This window comes from Fonsecaea multimorphosa, assembly GCF_000836435.1.
Source record: "Fonsecaea multimorphosa CBS 102226 unplaced genomic scaffold supercont1.13, whole genome shotgun sequence".
NCBI classification, from domain to species: Eukaryota; Fungi; Ascomycota; class Eurotiomycetes; order Chaetothyriales; family Herpotrichiellaceae; genus Fonsecaea; species Fonsecaea multimorphosa.
This window is the reverse complement of record NW_015971647.1, coordinates 232,369-255,662: the sequence shown is the minus strand read 5'-3', so window position 1 is coordinate 255,662 and position 23,294 is coordinate 232,369. Positions and strand designations below refer to the sequence as shown.

Sequence of the window (23,294 nt, the reverse complement as noted above, 5' to 3'; positions counted from 1 at the left end):
TATCATATCGTCGTCTCCAATGTGCTTTTGCAAGGCCATAATCTATATCCAATCAATCGACCCTCCTCTTCCAAAGGTGTCCTTACCTAGGTACACAATGTACATCCTTCTCTCAGATCCGAGCTCCGGCTAGATACTCCCGGTCAATAACTTCCGTTCCGCTCCCTTCATCGGTCCTTCTCCTCTCCAAAACCCACCCGCCATCTAGATCACGCGCATAGCTCACACTTTCCGCACCACTGCTGGTGCGGCTGTGGTGACCTTTCCGTCTTTCACCCCCTGCGGATGCTGGAGAGGCGGGCAATTCCTCGTGGGACGTTACCGCCACGGGCTCACTCATCTTCTTGCGCGGCGTATTCTGTGTCAAGGTGGGTCTCTCGGAATCTTCCTCCTCTTCCTCCGACTCGGGTATTCCAGCTGGCGACGATCGACCATGAATCGAGGATGAAATCCGACTCGCACTCAGATCTGAGTGAGGGAATGGATGGTTAGAAACGTGCGCAAGCGGTGAACTAGCTGGGTTCCCGGCTGCTGAGCTGCTGATGCTTGACGAACTACCTCCAAACGTTCTGCCTCGGAGCTTCATCAGCCCACTGAAGCTCATATCATCATCGTACCCAGGCGACTCGAGTTGTTGAAGTAGCTCGGCAATCCCTGGACTGGGCATTGAATGGGCTGAAGCGGGCATTCCTCCTGGTATCGCTAGTGATACCACCGAATTTCGAGTGCTCCATTCACTGCGTTCGGTGATGGGCGTCAAGCTCGGTTCTTGGAAATTCGCCTTTCCACTGTGGCTTCGCTTTACCCCGTTGGATCCCCGGTCCGCAAAATAGCCGCCATTAACGAGCTCTGTATTGCCTTTACTATAGGACCGAGCATAAAATCCAAACTCTTGACCATAAAACCCTTCGTCGTCGTTCTCCAGGACCTCGGCATTGGCCTCCGCAATCATAGGATCGTCATCCATATCGTCGTCGAACGGAAATCCATCGTCCTCAGCAATCGCGGAGCTAAAATTGTAGCTGATACGGCTATCTTCGGAGACAACACCATGTTGACTGCTTTCGAATGGTGACTGTGAAGTATCATCTGAGGTCTGACTGAAGCTGACCTTCCGGTCGAATCGGCCATTTGCAGCAGCTTGGTTGGCCGCAAAGGCCAACGCGTCGTGGTACGCAGCAAGATTCGTTTCAGTGAGTCCAGTGATGGAACCACCTTGCATAAAGTTTCCTTGGGTCTTTGGATAGAGTTCTTCAGAGGTTGGTTTGACGCTCTTCTGCCGGTCATTGCTGTCCAGCGAAAGTTTTCCGACGGCATTCTCCCAAGGATTGACTACCTTCACCTCTCCGTCCAGACCTGCTGCTTGTTTGGCTGCCGCGAGTTTTCGAGCATTCTCGGCTGGAATATCACGAAGCTCGCTTGTGTCGTCATCAAATAGTTGTTCGTCAAACGTTGTTCCGGAAGGATCCAACTCCACGTGATCAAACTCGCCATCGTCAAAATACAGGTCTTCATCATCAAAGACCCCGCCCTGAGGACGAGAGGTCTGCTGCGTGCGCCTGCCATGTATTTCTGTCGTCGTAATGCCAAGCCCTCCGAGCATCGAAACCTTTTCAACATCAATGAAGCTATCTTTGTGTGGGAACTCCGGTGCACCGTCTTGGGAAGGTTCTCTGAAGTCGGCGATCCCAATAGCAAAGCCTTCATGGTCCCGAGGAGTAGGCTGTGAGGCATTGTTGGTGCTGGTGGGACTAAATGTCATGGATTGAGGGGTAAAGTGGAATCCTTGCAGCGACTGTCGCTGTAAAGTCGTGGTCTTGACATCTGATGCGACGGGTCCTTCGGGTTCGGAAGGACCGTAACGAGCCACAAGCGCGTTTCCAACCGGAACGTCATCACCGAAGCCATCATCTTCCTCGAAGTCCGCGTTGACCCCAGGAATCATCTCCTCCAGACCATCGTCCGCGTCGAAATCATAATCATCATAGTCGTCCTCCTCATTTGCGCCCTGGGTAGTGGTCTTTTTGATTGCCTCCTGTTGTTTATGTTTCTCTTCGAGCAACTTTTCCTGTGCTGATGACCCTCCACCGCCGATTTGGAAGCTAAACCGGGAGGAAGTACTGGTCATGTGCTTTGGAAGTGCCGCGGGTGGCGGAATATCAAACTTAGGGGACGGCGTGCTCTTCGGCGGAGGTGTTGGAGGGGAAGGTGAGGGCTCTCCTATTGGCGGCAGCGGTCGATTCTCTTTTCCTGGTGGTAGCGGTGGCAGTTGAATTTCTTCCTCCAATGGCTCGAATTTAGAATCCAGCCCTGCTTGTGGTACAGCGGACGGCAGCCGCCTGGCGAAAGCTGGCACGGCATTCTCATCTTGGCGGTCATTGGCCATATTGAATGCATGTATATTATGCAGATAGCCCGTGCGATCGGGTTGCAACGACGGCCGGTCGTCCTGAAAGTGCTCCTTAAACATGGGACTGTATGGGATACTTGGTGTTCCATTAGGCGCCACTCGGGAAATGGGTGAATCATTGCTTCGATTGGGGTCTGGCCCGTATCCAGAGCGCAAGGCTGGAGATTCTATATTGCTAATGTCGTTGTGTGAATAGAGCCTTCGCGATCGCGGAACAGAAAAGTCGTGTACAACCTTTCCTCGGATTCTTGGGTCGAAATTATCCGGCAAGGCTGGGACAGATAATGTGAGATTGACGTCTTCGAGTTTCTGGTTCTGAGAAGACCTGCGGCGGGCCAACAAACTCATTGGGTTTAAAAGATTCAGCCTGCTCTTTTTCCCGGTGTGTCCTTTTCCCGGAACCGGTTCATCGTGCACAGACTTGTCGGATGTTTGGGTGGAAAAGCTGTAGTTCCGAAGACTTGGAGAGGACGCATTGTCTCCAAGCCTTATGGGCGGATCGAGCACCTTTCTCTCCCTATTGTCGAGACGGATAGAAGGTGGCACAGGAGATAGCTTGGACGCGTAGTCTGATCCTACGAGTGGGGATTTGACATGTGAGATGGGAGCAGCATTGTTTCGGTCGATCGCGTCACTTGTCGCAGGACGGACATCTTCCTCTGATGGGCCAAATCTGTGGCGGGTGGTCTCATCGGAGGATCTCTGGTATTGTTTTGGTTCAGGAACGGGAGATTTTGGAAAGGCAGGAATTGGTGGTAAAGGTGCAGAGTGGTCGTAGAAGGGAGATGTGAGAGTCAGGTTGAGGCTCAGCGAAGGGCTGTCCGACTCGTCTGTCGCGGAGGGAGTATCGATCGGGCTGAACGCCTCGCTATGTCTATTTGGACGGTCAAGAAGTCGTCTTGGATAGGAGGGAGAGGACGGTGAAATCTGATCAGATCTCCGCCTGCGACGCTGCAGAGGGGCGTACGTCGGTTTGTTGCTGGCGTTCATGTTGTGGATTCTGAAGGGCAACAGGTCGAAACAACCACCAAACGCTCATTTATGACCATTCTCTGGCTTCCCTCCTGGCCTAGAAGGATAAAAGACTAAGGATGCTGCATTGCTGGAGGTGAGAAGAACAGTCGCTTGGGTTCGCAGGTGGTGGATTCGACTGGAGTCTGCAGCTCCCGCAGGCAGTGTGGGCGCAGCCTTCTCGCAGCACAGACTGATCGTGAGGCAGCCTCGAAAAGTTATGGGGTCACAGACGTCGTGAAGAGATCAGTGTGCTTTCTGATGGATTGTTGACGAGGTTGGATACCCATTGAGACGAGGAAGATGTCGACAGATCAATTCCACGCATTCGGGTGTCGAGACTCGACCTGTCGCGGGTTGAGAGTGGCAGGATCAGCCAATCGAGCTGCCACATTGGCAGTCGTCAGCGATCTCCACAAGTGCCACCACCACTTTCGAAAGGCGTTTGGGAATCTCGAACCTCGGGGCGGGCACTGACTGCTACCTGGGCACGGGCGGGTGAGGCTCGTGGGCGCTGGCCGTTGGCTCAGGGCAAGCGGAACCAAGCCCCCGACAGAAAAAGACGACCTTTCCAAAGGGGGCCAAGCCCAAAACGCTGGGGTTCTAGCCAGCCTATCGAGCCTACCCGGTAGAAATAATAAGCCTAGTGCAGCCACTGGGCTTGGAAAGTCCGGGGCACACTGCATCGCCTAGTCGCCCGACACTCGCTACCTACCTAGGTACCTAGGTAGGTACCTAATAGGCAAGATCAGTGCATTGAACTCTCCTCACACTGTGCCCTCTGCGAACCCTGGGGCTTTTCCCGACAACCCGCTTCAATTCTATCTTCCTCATCACCATATTCAGCCTTCAATGACGCAAGAGGACAGCAGAAAACGAAAGTGTCCTAACCTCTACTCAACAGGACTCACTTCTTAGACGTTTTTCGTCTCATGATTCCAGCCGAGTCCTCGTGTTTTTGCCTCCGGGAAATTCCACACCCGCCCCCTACCGCTTCAAGCGTGTGCCCTGTATGAAGTACCTGAATTGAGGACACTCGTCACCCTTGACCAGCACCAATCTCACTTCAGTTCTTCAGAAATAAAAACAGTTCAAGACCTTTCCCATTCCAGCCAGGAGACCAATTCCTTGTCAGCTGCGAAGCCTGACCAAGTCCGAGATTTGCTTCCAAGAAAAGCTGCTGACGGTCTGCTGTGCCACTGCCGGCTCGTCGTCATCTCCGTCGCTCCTCCATCATAGATCGATCTCCACCCTTACCGTATCGAAGCTTTGGTCGGAAAAAACCGTGTACGGGGTAACAGACCTTTTGGCCACATAGTTGGTTACAGATGATATAATACCTTTTCATATTTCCTTACCCCACCTTCTTGATTTCTGTTTCTGCCACAAAAAGACCTGTACTCAAGAGCATCACCATCATGAATTGCCCCTCACGCACAGATGACACCGAAGCTCATCCGGATTGGAACCAGAATCCGCAAGCCTTGAGCGCAGACCTGACGACTAGGGCAGACCTCAATGGGATTGTGAACCTTAGGGAGGACAGAGCCACAGAATCGAGTCCAGAGAATGATGCGCAAGAAGATATTCGAGTCGTGGCTGTCGACAATTCAGAATCACCCTCCCATGCCCTCAAGTTACCCATCGCAGTCAATGTTGATCCGCCTGAGCAGCAGCAAGCGGCCCTTCAACAAACCCACCCACGACGATTTGAGACCTTTCGCTCCCCGAGAGCCTTCATGAACAAGGCTATAGTCGTCGCACAAAAGTATGCGAAATTCGTGGGGCCGGGATTTCTCATCTCCGTCGCCTACATCGATCCAGGAAACTATGCCACGGATGTGCAGGCGGGCGCGGCGACGAGATATGGTCTTTTGTTTATCATTCTCATGTCCAATCTGTTTGCCATCTTTTTGCAATCTCTCTGTATCAAGCTGGGGAGCGTCACCGGGCTCGACTTGGCTGAAAATTGCCGGAAGCATCTGCCCAAGTGGCTAACTATCATTCTGTATTTGTTTGCGGAATCTGCCATTATTGCTACAGATATTGCAGAGGTAAGTCAAGTTCTGTGTCGAAAGAGCCCATGCTGTCGGGATTCTTCTGACCTCAATCCATCCAGGTCATTGGTTCGGCGATAGCTCTAAATCTTCTCTTTCACATCCCTCTAGTTGCGGGATGTGCCATAACATTGGTCGACGTCCTGCTTCTTCTCCTTTTCTATCGTCCCAATGGCTCGATGATGCATCTGCGACTGTTCGAGTATTTCGTCATGAGCCTTGTCCTCGGTGTCATGGTGTGCTTCTGTATACAACTCTCCTTCCTCAAAAACACCACTGCCGGCGAAGTCTTCAAGGGATACCTTCCGTCCTCGGCAGTCGTTAAAGGGAACGGTGTCTATCTGTCTTGCGGCATCATTGGAGCGACTGTCATGCCTCATTCCATCTTTTTGGGGTCTGGCGTGGTGCAACCGCGCTTAAAGCAATTCGATAGGCAGAATGGGCACATCGCAGCAGCCGAGGAATCAGACAGCGAAGAGGAGAAATACGTGCCCTCCATCTATGCCATCCGAGCCTGCCTCAAGTACTCGATCGTGGAGCTAGCGTCTTCACTCTTCACATTTGCCTTGTTCGTCAACTCGGCCATCCTCATTGTCTCGGGATCGTCTCTTTATCCGCAAACAGCGGCCACCCAGGCGGATCTCTTTGGTATCCACGACCTCCTCAGTAAGAACCTCTCCAAGGCAGCGGGTACTATTTTTGCTCTCGCTCTTCTGCTTTCCGGTACCTCTGCCGGCATCGTCTGTACCATGGCAGGCCAGATGGTGTCTGAGGGCATGTTGCACTGGACAGTGAAACCGTGGGTACGGAGACTGATCACCCGATCCATCAGCATTATCCCCAGCATCATTATTGCAGCAGCCGTGGGCAAGGATGGCTTGAACTCGGCTTTGACTGCGAGTCAAGTGTGCCTCAGCGTCATTTTGCCCTTTGTCACTGCCCCCCTCCTCTGGTTCACCTGTCGAAGCCAGATCATGACTGTGAGGACCGACAGCAGCTGGGAATCTGTGAACATGCGGAACGGTTGGATTGTCACAATCCTTGCTACGATTATCTGGCTTGTGCTAGTGGTGATGAATGTGGCTTTGCTGGTGCTGGTTGGTCTGGGGAAAGCATAGAGAAAAGACGAAAGAGATGTCGTGTCGGACAATGGGGAGCTGGAATGCTTCAAGAGGGGGAAGAAAGCTGATCGTCCCAGTCCATCGTCAACTGGTTCCTCAGAATTGAATAGAGATGCTAGGTCAGGAACTCGGTGGCATCTGGCGCTATATGAAATCCTGAAATATAAATACGGCCGAAGCATAGATAGCTTAAGCTTACGTCCATTCAAGATGAGGCAGTCGTAGGAGACGTTTCAACACGAGGTTTCATCCTTTTCTTTGCTTCCTCGCTCAACTTATCCGCCTCCTCTCTAGTGGATTCCGGCAACTGCCCCAAATTTCCCAGCTTATCAAAGAACCATATACGAAACTGCGTCAAGCCGAGCGTTAGTCTAGATACCCTAAAACCCCATTCGCGCGAGAGAAAAATGAAAAATGGGAGAAACCCTCTACTTACCCCGTCAAACGGCGTGCCCTGCCCATGACTCGGCTCGCAAATGAAGACAAAATAGATGAGTGTCGCGGTGATCAACGTTTGTTGTAGCAACTTGATGGCCTTGTTCCACCGGGGGCGTGCCCACTTCAATGCAGCCCTCCTCCTGTACGTCTTCTCAAAATGGAACTGCTGCTTCGGGTCGAGGTTGCGAAAGTCCGGCGGCCACTTCTTGCGGGCGCGGTACGGATTGTTGGTCACGCGGAAGGGCGCGGGCGTGTACGACGCGGACGGTTTTGGAGAAATGCCAACCAGCGAGAGGAGCCATGAGGTAGCCGTCAGTCGGGTGCCGGGGATTTCGACGGGTGGTGCTGGTGGGGGGGAACGGGATTTCGGATGGGCGTAGAGAGGTCGGGGGGTGGGGAGGGAGGAGAGGATGGAAGAAGATGAGGGAGATGGGAAGGTATCGTAGGACGTCCTGTCCGGCTTGGACGTTGATGCCGCTGAAGGAGTAGGTGGTGCCTCGCGGGTGAAGTTTGAGGGTGCGTAGGGCGATGAAGCGGATGATGCGGCGTGGGATGAAGAATGGCGGCTGGTTGTTGGGACCACCGGCAGGGACGAGCGCCGGCAATGGCGCATGAACAGCAGAGCACGGGAGGCTCTTGCAGATACCGCCATCGCTGGAGTGCGGCGATGGAAAATATATTCGTAGAAATGCCGGACTTCAGAAGCTGGCAATAATGAGCATTGAACTTTCGCAGTTGAGCACAAACGAACAATGGTCTGAAGGTGGAAGCGGAAGAATAGATTTTCCGAGTCGACCCGAGACGTGAGGTCTCCGGGCTACTGGTCCAAGTCCGGGGTGAGCACATGCATCTCGCCCAGGCACTGACCACACATAATCGACCTAGCAAGTGCCTGGCGCCCCCTGGCTATTGATTACTGCACCGTCCTCGTTAGGCTCTGGCCGGCGTGACCGGTGACCGAACCATGACTTCATCTGCGCTGTTGTCGCTGCAACGCCCACATGCCTCGGCATCGACAATTCAAAACGACGCATATGCTTCTCAGTTCTGATGAGGAAATTCGCCAGGAACGGATTCTAAAAGGTTACATGGACCTTGTGACTTCGGTGATCATAAATCATTCAGTCCTTTTCCACACTCCTTGATCCTTTTATTTTCTGACAGTCTCTCTGCATCTGACTTCTTCACTTCTTCTTGCCCTTCTTGCGTGATTTCGCTTTGCAAGCCAACATGTCAGGTATGTAGCCGCCGTCGTCAGGCAAAACCCAGGTCCTGTCGTCTGGTCACTAACATGTGAAACTCTGGTATATAGCACAAGCCCGCCTCTCCCAGGTTTCCGGCCACCTCGGTGGCAGCAGCAAGCAATCCGTTCTCTCCAAATCCCCCGACGACGTCGTCGTTACCTGTGCTCTTCGCACGCCCTTCACAAAAGGTGGTAAAGGTCTCCTAAAGGACACCGCTGCCGCCGACCTCCTGGCCCTCACCTTCAAGAATCTCCTCCAGCGCTCAAAGATCGATCCGAGTCTCGTCGAGGATATTGCCACAGGCTGCGTGCTTGCTCCAGGAGGTGGTGCCACTGAATACCGTGCAGCTGCTCTCGTTGCAGGCTTCCCGGAGTCAACCGCGGTCAAATCCCTGAACAGACAATGCTCCTCTGGGCTGCAGGCATGTGTGGACATTGCCAATGCTATCCGAGCGGGCATGATCGAAATTGGCGTCGGCTCTGGCGTCGAGAGCATGTCTTCCCAGTACGGCCCCGGCGCAGTGACCGAGTTCTCTGATCTCCTGGAAAACCACATGCAAGCCGCAAACTGCAAGGTGCCCATGGGCGTCCTCTCTGAGCTGATGGCCAAGGACCGCAAGATTTCCCGTGCGGACCAAGATGCCTTTGCCGCCTCTTCATACCAAAAGGCCCTGAAAGCTCAACAAGCCGGTCTCTTCGATGAGGAGATCGCCCCCATCACCGTCAAGTACACTGATCCCAAGACCGAGGAAGAGAAGACCGTCACAGTTACAAAGGACGATGGCACGAGACCAGGCATCACCGCCGAGTCCCTGGGCAAGATCCGTCCCGCATTTGCAAAGGACGGCTCCATCCACGCTGGCAACGCTTCCCAGGTCTCTGACGGCGCCGCTGCGGTTTTGTTGATGAAACGCAGCACCGCCGAGCGTCTGGGTCAACCCATCCTGGGCAAATTCGTGGCTTCCTCCGTGGTCGGTGTCCCGCCTTTGCTCATGGGTATTGGCCCTTGGAAGGCTATCCCAGTTGCGCTCCAAAAGGCCGGCATCTCCAAGGACGATGTTGACATTTACGAGATCAACGAGGCCTTTGCCAGCCAGGCCGTCTGGTGCGTCAAGGAACTCGGCCTGCCGTTCGAGAAGGTCAATCCCAAGGGTGGTGCCATTGCTTTTGGCCATCCTCTCGGCTGCACCGGTGCTAGGCAGGTGAGCACCCTCTTCACAGAGCTGAAGAGGACGGGTAAGAAGATTGGTGTGACGAGTATGTGCGTGGGCACGGGAATGTAAGTTGTTTTCTCTTTCATTCACTTGTTTCTCCTTTCCTTGATTTATCTCATCGAGTTCTTCTTTCGCTAACGCAACATCCTTTCAAACAAACAGGGGCATGGCTGCGGTTTGGGTTGCCGAATAAGGAAAAGCAGAAAGGGGGGAATCCACATGTAATACAATAGATTCCGGTTTGCAAAAGACATCTTGGCTTTTGTTGTTGGGATGAGGAAATTGAAAAAACAACAGCTACGTGCATATATATATACCCCGAACTATGCTTCGTCCCTCACCATTTTCGTTCAGGAAAGGGAGCCTTTTGACACATCGCCCAATGCAAGATTCTGCGAGTCTTAGGCCAATTGTCGCAGAGCAAAGCGTCCCTAATATCATCGTCTTGCGAATCGACATCAATGTCTTCCGAGCCCGTGGTCTGGAGACTGTCGCCCCCATTGTGACGACTCCTAGCCTAGAAACTTGGACAGTTGTGGACTTTCCGACGACAAAGTCATGCTGTCCACATTCCCGCTGGACGGGAGATCTGGTGGCCGGTCTGGGGGCAGCGCGAACCATGGGCTGTCCACCACAAGAGAAGAGGAACATGTATGCAAGCACAGTTAAGCAAATATAGGTACGGGAGTATAGGTAAGCGGACCTGGGTATGTGAACTTTTCCGGCCCCTTTAAAGGCTAGGGATGTCTCTATGGAACGTACCCAGGTCACGCATACCCGTATTCCGTACCCGTGTTCACTTGCCCACATCCCTCTTCCTACGGTATCTCGACTTGAGAGGGACCCCACGCTGTGAATGTGGTTTGGACAAAGTTGGGCTAAGACGGTTCGGGCTCTCGTTGCTTGACCACGTAGAAAGAGGAATATGAGTACGTGAACACGGGCTCGACGGGTAGTTTGGCGCATGGAAGACCTGTCAACCCGTCTTCCGCATGTGACTGGACTGGCACGGCTTTGCTCATCTTTAGACCTCTTTCCGCTCCTGGTGAGCTCTCGAAATCCTCAATCAGAATGGAATAAACACGTGCCCTGAACCTACTCCGCCACAGTAAATCAAAAAGGGACAAGCTTTGAGTATTGGGGTGTAGGAGCCAAAGACTTAAGCAACCAAGCAACCCATCAAACGTCCGTCGAGGTTTAGGCGCTTGGTGGCGGCTTGAATATTGTTCCAAACGCGGCTCAAAGTCATACACCGACAAACGGTGTCTATCAGCACGATGCCGTGGCCCGCAAGGCCAAGCAAGAGAGGGCCTCTTACCGACAAGTTTTTTCTCAAGAAACACTCGCTTTCGTCGAGCTTCTGTAGTGACTGGAGTGCTATCTCGCCCCTAGCATCAAAGCCTATAATTAAAGGACCGCCAGCTCGAGGTCTCAGTTTCTCTTTTTTCTCACTTGGCACTTATTCTTTAAGTCCACTTTACCGCTTCTAGCATCCTCCCTATGCTTTGACTTGGACTTGTCCCAGAAAATTAATTTAATCGTAGTGCGATCCGAGCGTTGAACGGATCCTGGTGCCGTCTCCAAGTTTCTTGGCTCGTCTTCATTTGGCTCAACAATGCTTGCTGAGAGAGTTCTTGTGGCTATAGGAGTAGCCAAATTTGCACCCTGGCCAGGCTCGACATCGACGTTCTCTCCATCTCTGGTTTCAGATTGACGTGGGCCATATCGGCCTGTGCTCCCCAAAACCAATGCGAGGGGCTGTCCTTCAGGCAAGACGGGGACTTCAGCGGTCCTTGAATTTCCCGAGATGCGAGCAGTAACAAGTGGGACAGACGCGTCGGTTCTGGCAACGTTGTCATCTTGGGTTGGTGTCTTAGGCTAGGTAACGGGTCAGCCGTAGGAGATATTGATAAAGTACAAGGCTGACGCTGCGTCAGAATGCACTCAAGAAGTTCTACTTGCCTCAATGCTGTCCCTGACTGACGGCGTGGAGACATCTCTAGATTTGACTCGTGCAGAATTGGGAGGTGGAGATCTGGTGCTGGAGGCGGTCGAAGTTGCCCTGGATCTAGAAGATATGGTAGAGCTCATGAAGCGGGGGCGGGAAGAAGTTGGCGAGGCCATGATGCCAATATCGATACTCAACTATAGCCCGTTCGTCGGTTGAGAAGTATGACCAACCTTTCAGAGAAGAGAGAACCAGATGCATGACATGTAAGAGATATTTGTATCCATCCCGGGAGAGTGGGCGATCAGAGCATGCATCCTGTACGACCTTTAATGAAGAGTATTCCATGTGATTTATGAAGAGAACGACAGGCTGCGACTGATTTCGGGCTCAGACACGTCGATCCGGGAAGGTCTAAACGATATCTGGTTTAGTGCTTGCGACCGGTGTGAAGGGTGCTTTTGTAGCTGCATGCCTTGACAAAGCGGGTCAGCTGCCAGCTGAATCCCCGCAAAACTTGGGCATTGTCCTACACCCCCAAAACATCCTCAAGTCTCTTGAAGTTCGAACAAGGTATCCCGTCTCAGAATTTTCAGGCTCGGTTGCCGCGGACGCGCCCTTAGCAACACATTTGATATCGAACAACGATACAATTCGGAGTGTACCGTATGGCCACACGAGGAGCCGCTCCCTCTTACCAAAAAGCGCCCACCGAGGCGGAATGGAGATTTCATCGGGATGGTATCATTCAATATTCCGAGAAGATGAAACTAAGTGAAGTGCGCACAGTAATGGAGCGGGACCATGGGTTTGTAGCAAGGTAGGTGGTTGAGCAGCCGCGCCCCGGACCTCAGCACCGGCCTCCCGCTGATCGTGTCGTAATTAGCAAGAGAATGTACGAAAGGAGGCTCAAGGCGTGGGGCGTTCGCAAAAACACTTCAGCTATTGAAAAGAAAAATCTTCTCACTCGGATCATAGCTGAATGTGCCAATAATCAATCGAGGAAGATAACCGAGATTGAAATATTACCAACAGACCTCCATAAACTCCAGCGATATGTGAATGAGAATTCCACCGCACAATATCCAGAAGTGCCGCGCAATAATCGCCACATTGTTTTCGATGCTCGGTACCCTGGTCAACGGAGCCCGGCACACGTTCGAGTGAGAATCGACATTTCTCGAAATCATGCCAGTGGCAGAAAAACGATGAGAGTGAAGATTCTATCAAGGCAACCAGATCAGCCTACGAGCCCTGGAAGTGGAACCTTTGACCATGATATATCGCCTTCTTTTCTCGCAGAGTCTGATGTATATACAACTAACCCACCATGCAGCGAGATCATACCGGAAGATACCACTTGGAACGACCAAGTTCACTATTACAGGATATACGAAACCAGCCTGCCACTAGACTCTCTGCCCATCTGCTCGGATGACTCCAGTTTTGCGCTAATTTTACATAGTGTCAACAGTCACCTTAAATCACAGTTCGGTCGTCAGGCAACAGACAGCATCGAATATAGAGATGGGCCATCTGATTTAACGGCAGCTGCGTTCTGGGGAGACATAAAGTACGCGATCTCTCTACTCAACAAACAATCTCCCAAAGCGTGTAAGAGAGCGTGGGAAGGATTAAGAAAAGTTGGAGAAAAGGTGGATTTGACAATCAGTCCTGAGCCAAGATGTTTTATGGGCGAGCTATTCGCAACAATGTCACCCGTCAACACGGAAGTGTGTCCGGGGTTGCGTACAGCACTTTTGCAACTTCTCTGGGAAAAAGCGAAGGACAAATTAGGAGAACAACACCCGTTTTCAATTGTCTGCTTCGAGCTCCGGAAAGGCGACACTCATCGAGGACAATCAGAACAAGTCATTAAACTGGTCCGAGATCTGTTTGCTCAACACCTGGATCCTTTCCACGCAGAGACTCTCCGATGGAAGCGAGCGGAAATCACTTTCCTAAGGCGCCATGGTGAGCTCGATTCAGCTCGCCGACTGTGCCTTCAGCTCCTGGATGAAACAAGGTCAAATCCTAACACTTGTGCGAAACAGTCGAGGATCGTGTTGCTTGAATTGGTCAAGATATACATGCACGCAAAGCAATATGACCTCGCCGCGAGGTGCTGCATTGAAGGTATGGGAGACGCAAGAAAGGAGCTAGGGGTAAACTTTCCAGACGACTCTGCTGTTCGGATGATGGAAGCCATGGCGGCCATGGGTCGACTGAGAGGCGATCGCGGAGGTCAGGTTCTCTGGCTTCACCAGGCAAAACTAGGAAGCCAGAAGACGGGTTCTCGATCATTCACTACGGGCTTCATCGACGAAACCTTGCAACAGCTTCAGCCAACATCTCCTGAGCAATCACAGACGAGAGGTGCTCCTGTCTAGATGACACACCTACTTTCTCGCGTTCGGCCAAGTCTTCAGTCCTTTGCATTACTGTGCTCACGTGGCGTATATTCAGCCTCGTGGTGACTTCAACCAATCACGTCTGTGATGGGCCGTCTCGGCGCTGATGAAAGGCGGGATCCCTGAGAGGATGCCCTGCTACGCTGCTGGATCTTATTCTGTCTATGGCTGTATCAGATGCAACTTCTCCAAATCCTCGTGGATATCCCCTTCCAGGTCAATTTGACGATCATCACCCAGCAAACCAAGGTAATACGACAGATCTCGACCGTCAAACTCTCGCGCCGCGAATCCGTTGCCCAGAAATTCAAACATATTGAGAGAATTCATGTATTCAATTTGATAGTCTTCGAAACGCGGATTAGCCATCAAATCCATATATACTAATCTCGAGGCTGGGAACATAGGCACTGGTCCGTCGATCTTGCCCTGTTTGAACCACGAACTACATGGCTATTGCGGGAGAAGTGTTAGTAATATAGGTATCTTAACTAAATCAATATATGTATAACTTACCCCAGTCCATGCTGTTCGCTTGAGGAACAACTGTGCATGCTCTCGGAGCTGCTCTGCAATCTGCGGCTTTGGCATTAGACTCTTGATTCGATCCTTCTGCATCTTCTGTATGCATTGAATAATATTGCCAGTGAGGGTCTCGATAACAGGCAGGAAAGATCCGTGGCCGTTTGGTCCATATGGCCCGCTCATCGTCCAGTAATTCGGTACTTTACGAAGTCAGCATGATACCTCGTCTGGTTGAACGGACTCGCGTACTGTTCGGCACCCCGATCGACAAATAAGAGACGGCCTCTGTGGCCCACATCTCGGAAATGGAGTGGCCGTTTGCTTCGACTGGAAACCTGGGGATCCAGCTGGTATTGAATCTAGAGGCATGTCGTTAGTTGATCGGCCTTTCGTGGTGACTGTAACCTAGGCTTCAATTACCCCGTCGCGCATATTATTATATCCACATCATACTGCTTTCCCTTGCTATCCACAAATCCAGTTGCGTTGATTTCCTGCATAGGCGAAGTAAACACCTTAACATTATCTTGAATAAGCGCCTCAAGGAAGCCATTTCCCGGCTTGGAAAGACGAAAGTCAGCTTGTAAGCCGTGTACATCTCCGGAAAAGCTTACCGTCGGTCTTCTACAACCCACCCCAAAGTTCTTAGGAATAATTGCGTCGAGTAAAGCTGGATTGGTCGGACCGAGCTTCTTCGTCATCTCCTCCCTTGCAAACTAAGACGATCCGTAAGTATAGTCCATCGACTTCTCAACAGATCACTCACCTCTTTGGCAGCCTCTGCTTCTGGGGTTCCATTCAAGATAAGCTTGAAGCGGATATTGAGTTCTGATTCAATCATCTTGGAATATTTCAGGAACAGTTCGGGATTCTCGGCAAATGCTTTCTGCTGTTCAGGAGTATCTAATTGATGGTCAGCCACGATAGTACCATACTTATTCTCCGATGCTGCCCTGTCGAGGACGACTTACAGTAGAAGTTTGCGCCGTCCGGGCCTGCAAACCTCTGGGCGAACCCAGCCGTAATCCAGGTCGGTGTCCTTACCCAGCTATACAGCTGACCCACCTGCGATGCGATTTTGGAAATAATCTGAATTCCACTGCTGCCGATGCCGATCACAGCCACTCGCTTGCCTTTCAGATCTAGCGACGTATCGTAATTGGCACTGTGCACAAGAGGGCCTTGGAAGGCGTGTAGGCCCTTGATGTCTGGCCACTTCCAATTACTGTCGCCAAATCGATTAGTATTTCAAACCTCTTTGCGGATCGGGAGGAGACCGCGTACTTGAGAATTCCTCCGCCGTTCACAAGCACATTACATCGATCCACGAATGCCGAGCCGTCCGGTCGTCGTACATGAACTTCCCACTCTCCATCTTGAGGCTGCCAATATGCGCCTATCACAGTGTGCTCGAGCTTAACGTACTTAATCAAGCCGTACTTATCGACGACCTGCTTGAAGTACTGCCAGATCTCAGGCGCCTCGGAGTAGTATTGCGACCAGTATGGATTTCGCTCCCAGGTGAATTGGTATGCTGCTGAAGGGATGTCGCACGCGCAACCGGGATATCTTTATCGGGCCGAGACCATCAGCTTGAGCACACCGCACAATGTAGGGCGCAACCACATGATCCAAATTCCAACAATATACCTGCATACTGGGTAACACGTACCGATTCTCCAGCCAAGTGCCCCCAATATCCTTATTCTTCTCATAAATCTGCAGCTCAACCCCAGGACAACGATCCTCAAGGAACTTGGAGAACGTAATGCCGGACGCGCCGGCGCCGATATGGATGACACGGAACTTGCGCGTTGAATCGTAAGGCTGCTCGAGAATACGGTATCCTCGAGCGTTTCCCACCATCCAGCCCATTTCGTTGAACGCTTCGCCGTCCTTTAAAGGTGTCATGGCTTCGCAGATGTATGGTTGTGTAGCTGCGTAAGCGAGGGAAGAGAAGACACGGCGAATGAGATTTGGGGGAATGGGCAATAGATATGGCGATTGCTTGATAAGCGAGGGACGCCTGTCTGTCGTGAATCCGATCAAATTTGTCCAAAACCAATCAAAAAAGGCCCCTAATGGAGAGAGGAAAGCTCAAAATCGAGTACTGGCTGATGATCATCCACCTGTCGATGATGGATAACTTCAGACCCGCGCTCTACCTGAGCCTCGGCTGATGCCTCGTACATTACTTTGATTCTCCAACAAGCAATGCCGAACGAATCTATGCGAAAAAAGAAGCCCATGCGGTCGGAGTTCGTTGGGGTGCCGAATGGTGATGAGGATGTGCCTAATCAGCCATAACTGAGCTGGCTTGCGGACAGAGGCGCCGTGTGCTGAGCCGTAATGCGCACGTTGCCCGTGTTGCCGATGGTATCCCCGGGTGTCTTGACTCGCGCCCGACGCCAAAAGATCGTTGAGTCGCGCATGTTGCCGGTTGACCACTCTCTGTTCGGAAGCGCCAACAGCAATTCAAGGCTAATATAGAGTCTAGATTGTGCTTGATGCGAAGTTGGACGTTCAAGGTTAGTTCTATTCGTTGTCAGAAGTAATCTAACTAGTACAAAAGGGTGCTCCGGCCCGAATCACCCGTTGTTCAGGTGTCGTTTCGGGTCAACACCTGTTGCCCTAACCTTTCCCGGTAAGGTTAGGGTAACAATACCGAAGCCAGTATAGAGGCAGTCCAGAAACTGTTGCTCACGGTTCGGAGACTTGTATAGAAAGTGAGCTTCCCACCTGATCTCAAGGCGTCTCGTCGTGACTAGTCATCCTCTTCTCTGAATCTCGCACAACCGTCATGGCAATCCTATCCGCCCAAAGCAAAAACATCGGTCTTGAATCGGTCCACGAAGAATACACCGCCCGAGGACAACCTGAAAAAGCAGGCGGCGAAAGTCTGTCGAACGAGATCGACCTGCTCGCCAATAACCTCGAGTATGTTGATGAGGAGCATCAGCCAAAGTTTCATCTGCGGACGTACGTTGTTCTGCTGGCCTTGTGTCTGCAGAGCTTTTGCCAGCTTTGGTCACTCTTGGGGCCAACCTCGGCGGTAAGTCAGCCACTCCTGGTCTTGAATAGTGCAATTGAACACTTCAAATCACTATTATTTGACTGTTGATGACGATCTCCTCGTCTTTCTAGCTCAGCACCATCATTGCGCAGCTCCCTGGTGGTCCTGCGAACCAGGCATGGGTCGTCACCGCTCTCGTCATCCCTCAAGGTGTATTCTGCAATATCGCCTCACAGTACTCCGACTTGTTTCAAGCACGCAAGAATCTATTGGTGGGGTGCACTACATTCGCATTCATTGGATCCGCCATCGCACCTGGCGCTCAAACAGTCGGTCGACTCATTGCCGCTCAGACATTGATCGGAGTGGCCTATGTGTGTGTTCCCCTGACTTTTGCTGTGCCGAGTGAGATTTTGCCCATGAAATGGCGTCCAAGTATGTCTCCATTTGAGGTGGAAATGGAAATCCCACTGTTGCTCTTCACCATCACTAACCCCTTCGTCGCAGTGGTACAAGCCTTGTTACAAGCTACGGGAGCATTTGGCATGATTGCAGCTCCCCTCTCGATCGGAGCTTTGACCAAACGCGACCTGAACAACGGTTGGCGAAACTTTTATGTAAGAAATACCCTGACAACCCGATTTAGCTGTTACGCAAAAGGAACCAGACTCACCCAAGTGGTAGTGGATTTCAACCGGCCTTTGGGGTGCTTCGGCCCTTTCTCTCTTCCTCGGGTATCGGCCTCCCAAGCGACACACCCGGCTGGATCATCTCAGTGCATGGCACAAGTTCCGACAAATGGACCTCTTGGGAGCCCTTTTGCTCGGATCCGGCCTGTGCTTGCTTTTGGCCGGCGTCAACATGGGTGGCAGTGTCTACCCGTGGACATCTGCGACGGTTCTGTCGACCATGCTCAGTGGCATTGCGTTGCTCATCCTCTTTGGAGTGTGGGAATGGAAAGGCACTAAGACGGGCATCATGCACCATGAGCTTTTCACGCACAGCCGAAGTCTGAGCACCTTTTGCATCTGCGTTGCCCTCGTATTTTCTGAAGGTGTCTTGGTTTACGCCTTTATTGTTTTCTACCCGCTCCTGTGAGTCTCTCTCTCCCTTCTGTCTGAATCGCAGACGAGACGGGTGCGAATTTGACTGACGTCAAGTATCACGGTAGAACAAAAGTGGTCTTCGAGGCAGACATCCTCAAAGCCGCCGCCCGTGTAATAATCTACTATGCTTCTGCTGGTATTGGCACGATTATTTTTGGCATCATGTGTGTCAAACTTCGTTCGATCCGAGAGTCACTGGTCATAGGATTCGGAGCGGCCTTGATCGGCCTGATCGGCATGGCGACAGTCCAACCAGGACAAAACGCAAATCCCATGGTGTTCGCTGCGTTTGGGGGGCTAGGCACCGCGGCCGTATTGACGCAAGGCATTGCGGGCGTTCAGGTGGCCTCGCAACATTCACATCTTTCAGCCGCGACCGCCGTGGCGATTGTCGCGCGAGCCATCTCGGGAACAGTCTTCACCTCCATTTACACGTCCGTGGTGACGCAGAAACTGGCCAACTATCTCCCAACGTACATAACGAAAGCTGCCATTGCGGCAGGCCTTCCCGCCGCCTCGATACCCCTGTTTGTCCGCGCCCTCGCTGCAGACGAGATCGAGGATTTGGCTCGCGTCGCTGGAGTGACTCCATCAATCATCGCGGCTGGCATTACTGCTTTGAAACAAGCATACGCTGATGCCATCAGATACACGTTCATTATCGCAGCACCTTTTGTGCTCGTGTCAATGATCGGCTGTTGGTGGCTTGGTGACATCAAGAAAATCATGACTTACCACGTTGATGCACCAGTTGAGAAACTGCAACCGAAAGATGGACATCGGCAAGATGAAGGGGCTGGAGCGGCTTAAGTTGGTTTTTGCGGTCACGAAGAAGGAGGTTCTCGCATCGTTGAGCTGTTTTGCCTCTAACGCGCAGTAATGATTGAGCTTGAACCGGGTTGAAGAGTTGTTTATTTTCAGGACTTGGGTTATTCTTGTCCATCACAAGCTGCCCACCTCGATCCGTGTCTATACAGTCGCCAAGCTCAGCACTCTTGAAACCCCCCAAAGCTATATTGCATTTCTCATCCTTACCATATGATGAGAGTTAAAGGCAAGCTCAACCGACTTCCTTGAATACTCTGTCGACTTTTTCACATCGTAGATGTGATGAGAAATTTGACAAGTCGCACTTTTCATTTACGAGTTCAGACGAAAGACACCAAAGGTGCAATAGAAGTTTCTTGTCAAGGGAATCTTACTGCCACGGAAGTGGCAGTCACATCGGTATCGCTCTCTTCAGCGTTGCCAATTTGTCTGTCCCACTAATCCTAATCCCAATCCTTACCCTAGGTGGCTCGGTGGGTGCTAATAGGGATGTCCTTACCTGACCTGACCAGTGCTTAGCAGTCCCAGCTAACTAAAAAGGGCTAGTGGATACGGGCAACATAGAAATCACGTGATAGTGGATCCACTGTCCCCATATCGCTAGTCTCTTTTTGGCTAAATAAGCCTGCCAAGTATTAATTTGATATCGACTAGTTAAGATTATAATTCCTGAAGACCTCAGGATTATAATCTCGAGAGTCGTATTAGGATAACCTAGTCAGGACAGACTAGTTGGCAACGCTGGAGCCTCCCTTACACAACCACTTGGCCAGGAACTCGGTCTGCGTCCCGACGTTGCGCTCAAAGTTCGGTCCTCCATACCCATCAAAATGTCCTCCGGGAATGAGGTGTAGTTGCTTCGGTTCTCGTGCGCGCGAATACGCCTCCAACGCAAGATCGGTCGGCGTCAAGGTATCATTTTCAGCGATTGTCATCAGGAGCGGTGTTGGTGATATGCGATGAATTTGCGCCGCGGGGTCGTTGACACTCATGAGCTCGACACTAAGCAACGAGTGAGCCGGCCGTTGTCACGAAAAAGAAAGTTTTTGTCAACTGTGATTTACCTCTTGACTGTCACTCGATTGACCCACTCTGGTGGCACTTGACCCAGCTCAATCATAAAGTGGTAGCAATCCCACTTGGGGAGGGCGACCATTGCTAGAGGATCTTTGCCCGCAATTGGAATGTATGTTGGCCCCTTGCCAGCCATACGGTTCAGGCGATCTGTTCAGACGCGCAATGTTAGTGGTGGCCCGGATACTTGAGAATTTTGAATCTGGGAAATACCATTTTGGAACATTTTCGCCCATTCCGGCAAAGAGTCGCTGCTCATTAGTCGGCGATATGTTTCTGGTCCGGTTGTAAAGGGTCTGAAGGCTCGTGGTCAGCAGTTTCTCCTTTTTCTCCTTGACAGGGTATGAAAAGGAGCGTTGTACATTTGTGCCAGCACCGCTTTCACTCTCTTATCCACAGCAGCGACTTCTAGCACCACACCGCCAGAGTAGCTGTATTGTTCAGCGACGCGTCAGCGTTGATCTCGATGAGCTTTGTCAATCCTGAGAGACCTACGAAGTACCCCTATTCGATGAGAATCAGAAACAGCATATTCACGTCGTGAATTCCATGATATAGACATACCATATCCCAACTCTGTCCGCATCGATCCCATCCAGACTTTGAACGTAAGTCACTGCGTCAGAATAATCGTTCTTTTGCGACGAAGGGACAATCTCATGTCGCGGCTCGCCATCGCTGGCGCCAAAGGACCGATGGTCGAAAACGAGACAGGCCAATGCCAGGTGCGACGTGAAATGGTTCGCGAAGAGTTCCAAATCCATCTCCTTGACTGCCGACCAGCCGTGGGCCATGACAAGACAGGCCAACTTGCCACTGTGGTTTTCGGGGGTGAACAGCCATCCTCGGAGCGTGACACCGTCGTCAGTCTGGAAGTGGATGTCTTTCCGCGGCATTTTTGGTAAAGCTGGCTTTGTGAGAAGAAAAATTACAGCAACCAGCAGCTCTTCAGAGCAAGCAGAAGACTGAGACTCTAATTCCCAAGAACTTGGGTCCAATCCCATGATAAATTTACGTAGCAAGTCCGAACACAGGTTTGCTCGGCGTCGCACGGAGGGCCGGTATGATTCTGTCGTGTACGTCCGACGCCCGATTCGGGACGGCTGGCTGCCACCCGATTGGTATAGGCATCGTCTCCGCGAATCAAATATTATTAATTTATTCGGTGCTATCATGACGCTCGAAACCGCGCTGGTATTTATGAGCAAAAGCCAGCATTGCGGTCTCACTACACGCCCTCTGATCTCGAGACCAGCCAACAAGCGTTCTCTGAAGCGAAGAAATCGACCTTTGTCTTGTCCATCATGTCGAAAGTCCTCGTGGTGGGCTGTGGCATCATCGGCCCGACCATAGCCATTATGCTAAGGCAAAGAGGTTACGAAGTCACTATTGTGGAAAGAATTCAGCGACCGGAAAGTGCAGCAGGTGTTTCACTTGCTCTGCAGCCGAATGGGCAAGCATCTTCCTCTCCGGTGGGTAGAGAACTTGGCTGACGTGTCCGTGCAGGTTGAAGGTTCTAGATACCATCGGGCTGGCCAACATTGGAGAACCCGTACTCAACATTCGGGACTACAATGCCGATGGAGAGTACCTGGGAGGTCTTGATATCTCCTATGCGAAAGAGCAGTATGGCTTTTGGCCCGCTTTCGTACGGAGAGGTGTGTTGCTACAAACACTGAAGGCGGAGGCGGTGCGGCTGGGTGTGCAGATTCATGAAGACTGGGAGTTGCACGACATAGACGACCTGGAAAACGGCGTCGTTGCGACGACGAAAGACGGTCGAACGATTTCCGCATCCTTCGTGGTGGCCTGCGATGGTCTTCACTCGACCACCCGAAAGATCATCAATCAGAAACACGGCATCTCTGAGCCTCCCGCGAATGCGACCGGACAATTATCGGTAGGTACCCCATTGGAATCATGTCGAATGCGCACTGACTGGTGGAGCTGAGTGGTATTGCTCCGACTCCGAAGAGCTTAGCACCACAAACAGTCTCTGCTTGGATGGGAGAGTCCAGATTGGTCGTGGCCTTTGAAGTTTCCCGCACACACTCGGGCTGGACGATGATTCTGAGCACCGGCTCCGAGAAGGACACCTGGCGCCAGGTGGACAAGCTAGAAGAGACCCGGGCGGAACTTCTGGACGCGGTCGACGGCTGGCCCGACGCGGTCAGAGACCTCCTCGAGTCGACCGAGTTCATTCTCCGGTTCGGGCATTTCGATCGTCCCACACGCGCCCCGGAGCATTGGTACCATGAGAGATGCGTTCTTCTGGGCGACGCAGCACATCCATCAAGCCCGCATCGTGGACAAGGAGCTAACCAGGGACTGGAGGATTGCTGGGTGCTCAATCAAGTACTCCCGGGTGCCAACAAGGAGCTGAGCACCGTGGAATTGGCCACGGCCTTTGCGTCGTATGCTAAAAAGCGACAGGCGAGGACGGCAGTCACTGTTCAGACGGCGAGAAGCCAAGGGACGGAGCGTGTCGCCGCGGGAAGGGAGGCCGGCCTGGTTAGGGACAAGATGATCCGGGAACAGTGGGCTGATCAAGAAGCGGCACGAGCAGCGTACCATGACTTGTGGAAAGAGCCATATTGATGCAGATTCTAGCAATTCGTTCACAGTCTAAGACTCTGATATCACTGATTAGATTTATAAGCCTAAGATCTCAGACTCTTCTTTTGGAATATGAGCCACGATATATGCATCTTTGGTGAAAAGTTCGGGCCGGACGACCAATCGGGTGGGCCTCGACCGGGTCCCGGTCTTTAGGGATATTGACGCAGTCTGCATCGACTATGCAGGTCTAATAACATTCAATGGGTTAAATAGAGGCACGGGTCTCGCAACGTTCAGTCCGCTCGTTTGGGGATGAGACTTTCTGCCAATCATCTC

The 23,294-nt window shown here is 51.9% G+C and overlaps 9 protein-coding genes across 9 annotated transcripts; 5 read left to right on the top strand and 4 right to left on the bottom strand.

Moving 5' to 3' along the window:
• Positions 1-112: 112 nt before the first annotated feature.
• Positions 113-3,400, bottom strand: Z520_06798 (uncharacterized protein; the record flags this gene model as incomplete). The annotated part of the gene is made up of 1 exon (XM_016777298.1): positions 113-3,400. The coding sequence occupies one exon, from the start codon at positions 3,398-3,400 to the stop codon at positions 113-115; it is 3,288 nt and encodes a 1,095-aa protein (XP_016631469.1).
• A 1,439-nt stretch (positions 3,401-4,839) lies between these two features.
• Positions 4,840-6,596, top strand: Z520_06797 (uncharacterized protein; the record flags this gene model as incomplete). The annotated part of the gene is made up of 2 exons (XM_016777297.1): positions 4,840-5,475; positions 5,541-6,596. The coding sequence occupies 2 exons, from the start codon at positions 4,840-4,842 to the stop codon at positions 6,594-6,596; spliced, it is 1,692 nt and encodes a 563-aa protein (XP_016631468.1).
• Positions 6,597-6,804: 208 nt separating this feature from the next.
• On the bottom strand, positions 6,805-7,689 carry Z520_06796 (uncharacterized protein; the record flags this gene model as incomplete). Its single annotated transcript, XM_016777296.1, has 2 exons — positions 6,805-6,948; positions 7,036-7,689. The coding sequence occupies 2 exons, from the start codon at positions 7,687-7,689 to the stop codon at positions 6,805-6,807; spliced, it is 798 nt and encodes a 265-aa protein (XP_016631467.1).
• Positions 7,690-8,267: 578 nt separating this feature from the next.
• Z520_06795 (uncharacterized protein) lies at positions 8,268-9,563 on the top strand (the record flags this gene model as incomplete). The annotated part of the gene is made up of 2 exons (XM_016777295.1): positions 8,268-8,274; positions 8,350-9,563. 2 exons carry the CDS (start codon positions 8,268-8,270, stop codon positions 9,561-9,563), a joined length of 1,221 nt encoding a protein of 406 aa, XP_016631466.1.
• Positions 9,564-13,154: 3,591 nt separating this feature from the next.
• Positions 13,155-13,832, top strand: Z520_06794 (uncharacterized protein; the record flags this gene model as incomplete). The annotated part of the gene is made up of 1 exon (XM_016777294.1): positions 13,155-13,832. The coding sequence occupies one exon, from the start codon at positions 13,155-13,157 to the stop codon at positions 13,830-13,832; it is 678 nt and encodes a 225-aa protein (XP_016631465.1).
• A 183-nt stretch (positions 13,833-14,015) lies between these two features.
• Positions 14,016-16,289, bottom strand: Z520_06793 (uncharacterized protein; the record flags this gene model as incomplete). Its single annotated transcript, XM_016777293.1, has 9 exons — positions 14,016-14,306; positions 14,370-14,578; positions 14,628-14,737; positions 14,799-14,938; positions 14,993-15,094; positions 15,145-15,281; positions 15,350-15,603; positions 15,663-15,947; positions 16,051-16,289. 9 exons carry the CDS (start codon positions 16,287-16,289, stop codon positions 14,016-14,018), a joined length of 1,767 nt encoding a protein of 588 aa, XP_016631464.1.
• An 889-nt stretch (positions 16,290-17,178) lies between these two features.
• Z520_06792 (uncharacterized protein) lies at positions 17,179-19,307 on the top strand (the record flags this gene model as incomplete). Its single annotated transcript, XM_016777292.1, has 5 exons — positions 17,179-17,430; positions 17,523-17,826; positions 17,899-18,008; positions 18,076-18,485; positions 18,563-19,307. The coding sequence occupies 5 exons, from the start codon at positions 17,179-17,181 to the stop codon at positions 19,305-19,307; spliced, it is 1,821 nt and encodes a 606-aa protein (XP_016631463.1).
• A 746-nt stretch (positions 19,308-20,053) lies between these two features.
• Z520_06791 (uncharacterized protein) lies at positions 20,054-21,295 on the bottom strand (the record flags this gene model as incomplete). Its single annotated transcript, XM_016777291.1, has 6 exons — positions 20,054-20,327; positions 20,390-20,549; positions 20,613-20,695; positions 20,762-20,830; positions 20,895-20,903; positions 20,964-21,295. The coding sequence occupies 6 exons, from the start codon at positions 21,293-21,295 to the stop codon at positions 20,054-20,056; spliced, it is 927 nt and encodes a 308-aa protein (XP_016631462.1).
• A 408-nt stretch (positions 21,296-21,703) lies between these two features.
• Positions 21,704-22,997, top strand: Z520_06790 (uncharacterized protein; the record flags this gene model as incomplete). Its single annotated transcript, XM_016777290.1, has 3 exons — positions 21,704-21,871; positions 21,913-22,299; positions 22,347-22,997. The coding sequence occupies 3 exons, from the start codon at positions 21,704-21,706 to the stop codon at positions 22,995-22,997; spliced, it is 1,206 nt and encodes a 401-aa protein (XP_016631461.1).
• Between the last annotated feature and the right edge of the window lie 297 nt (positions 22,998-23,294).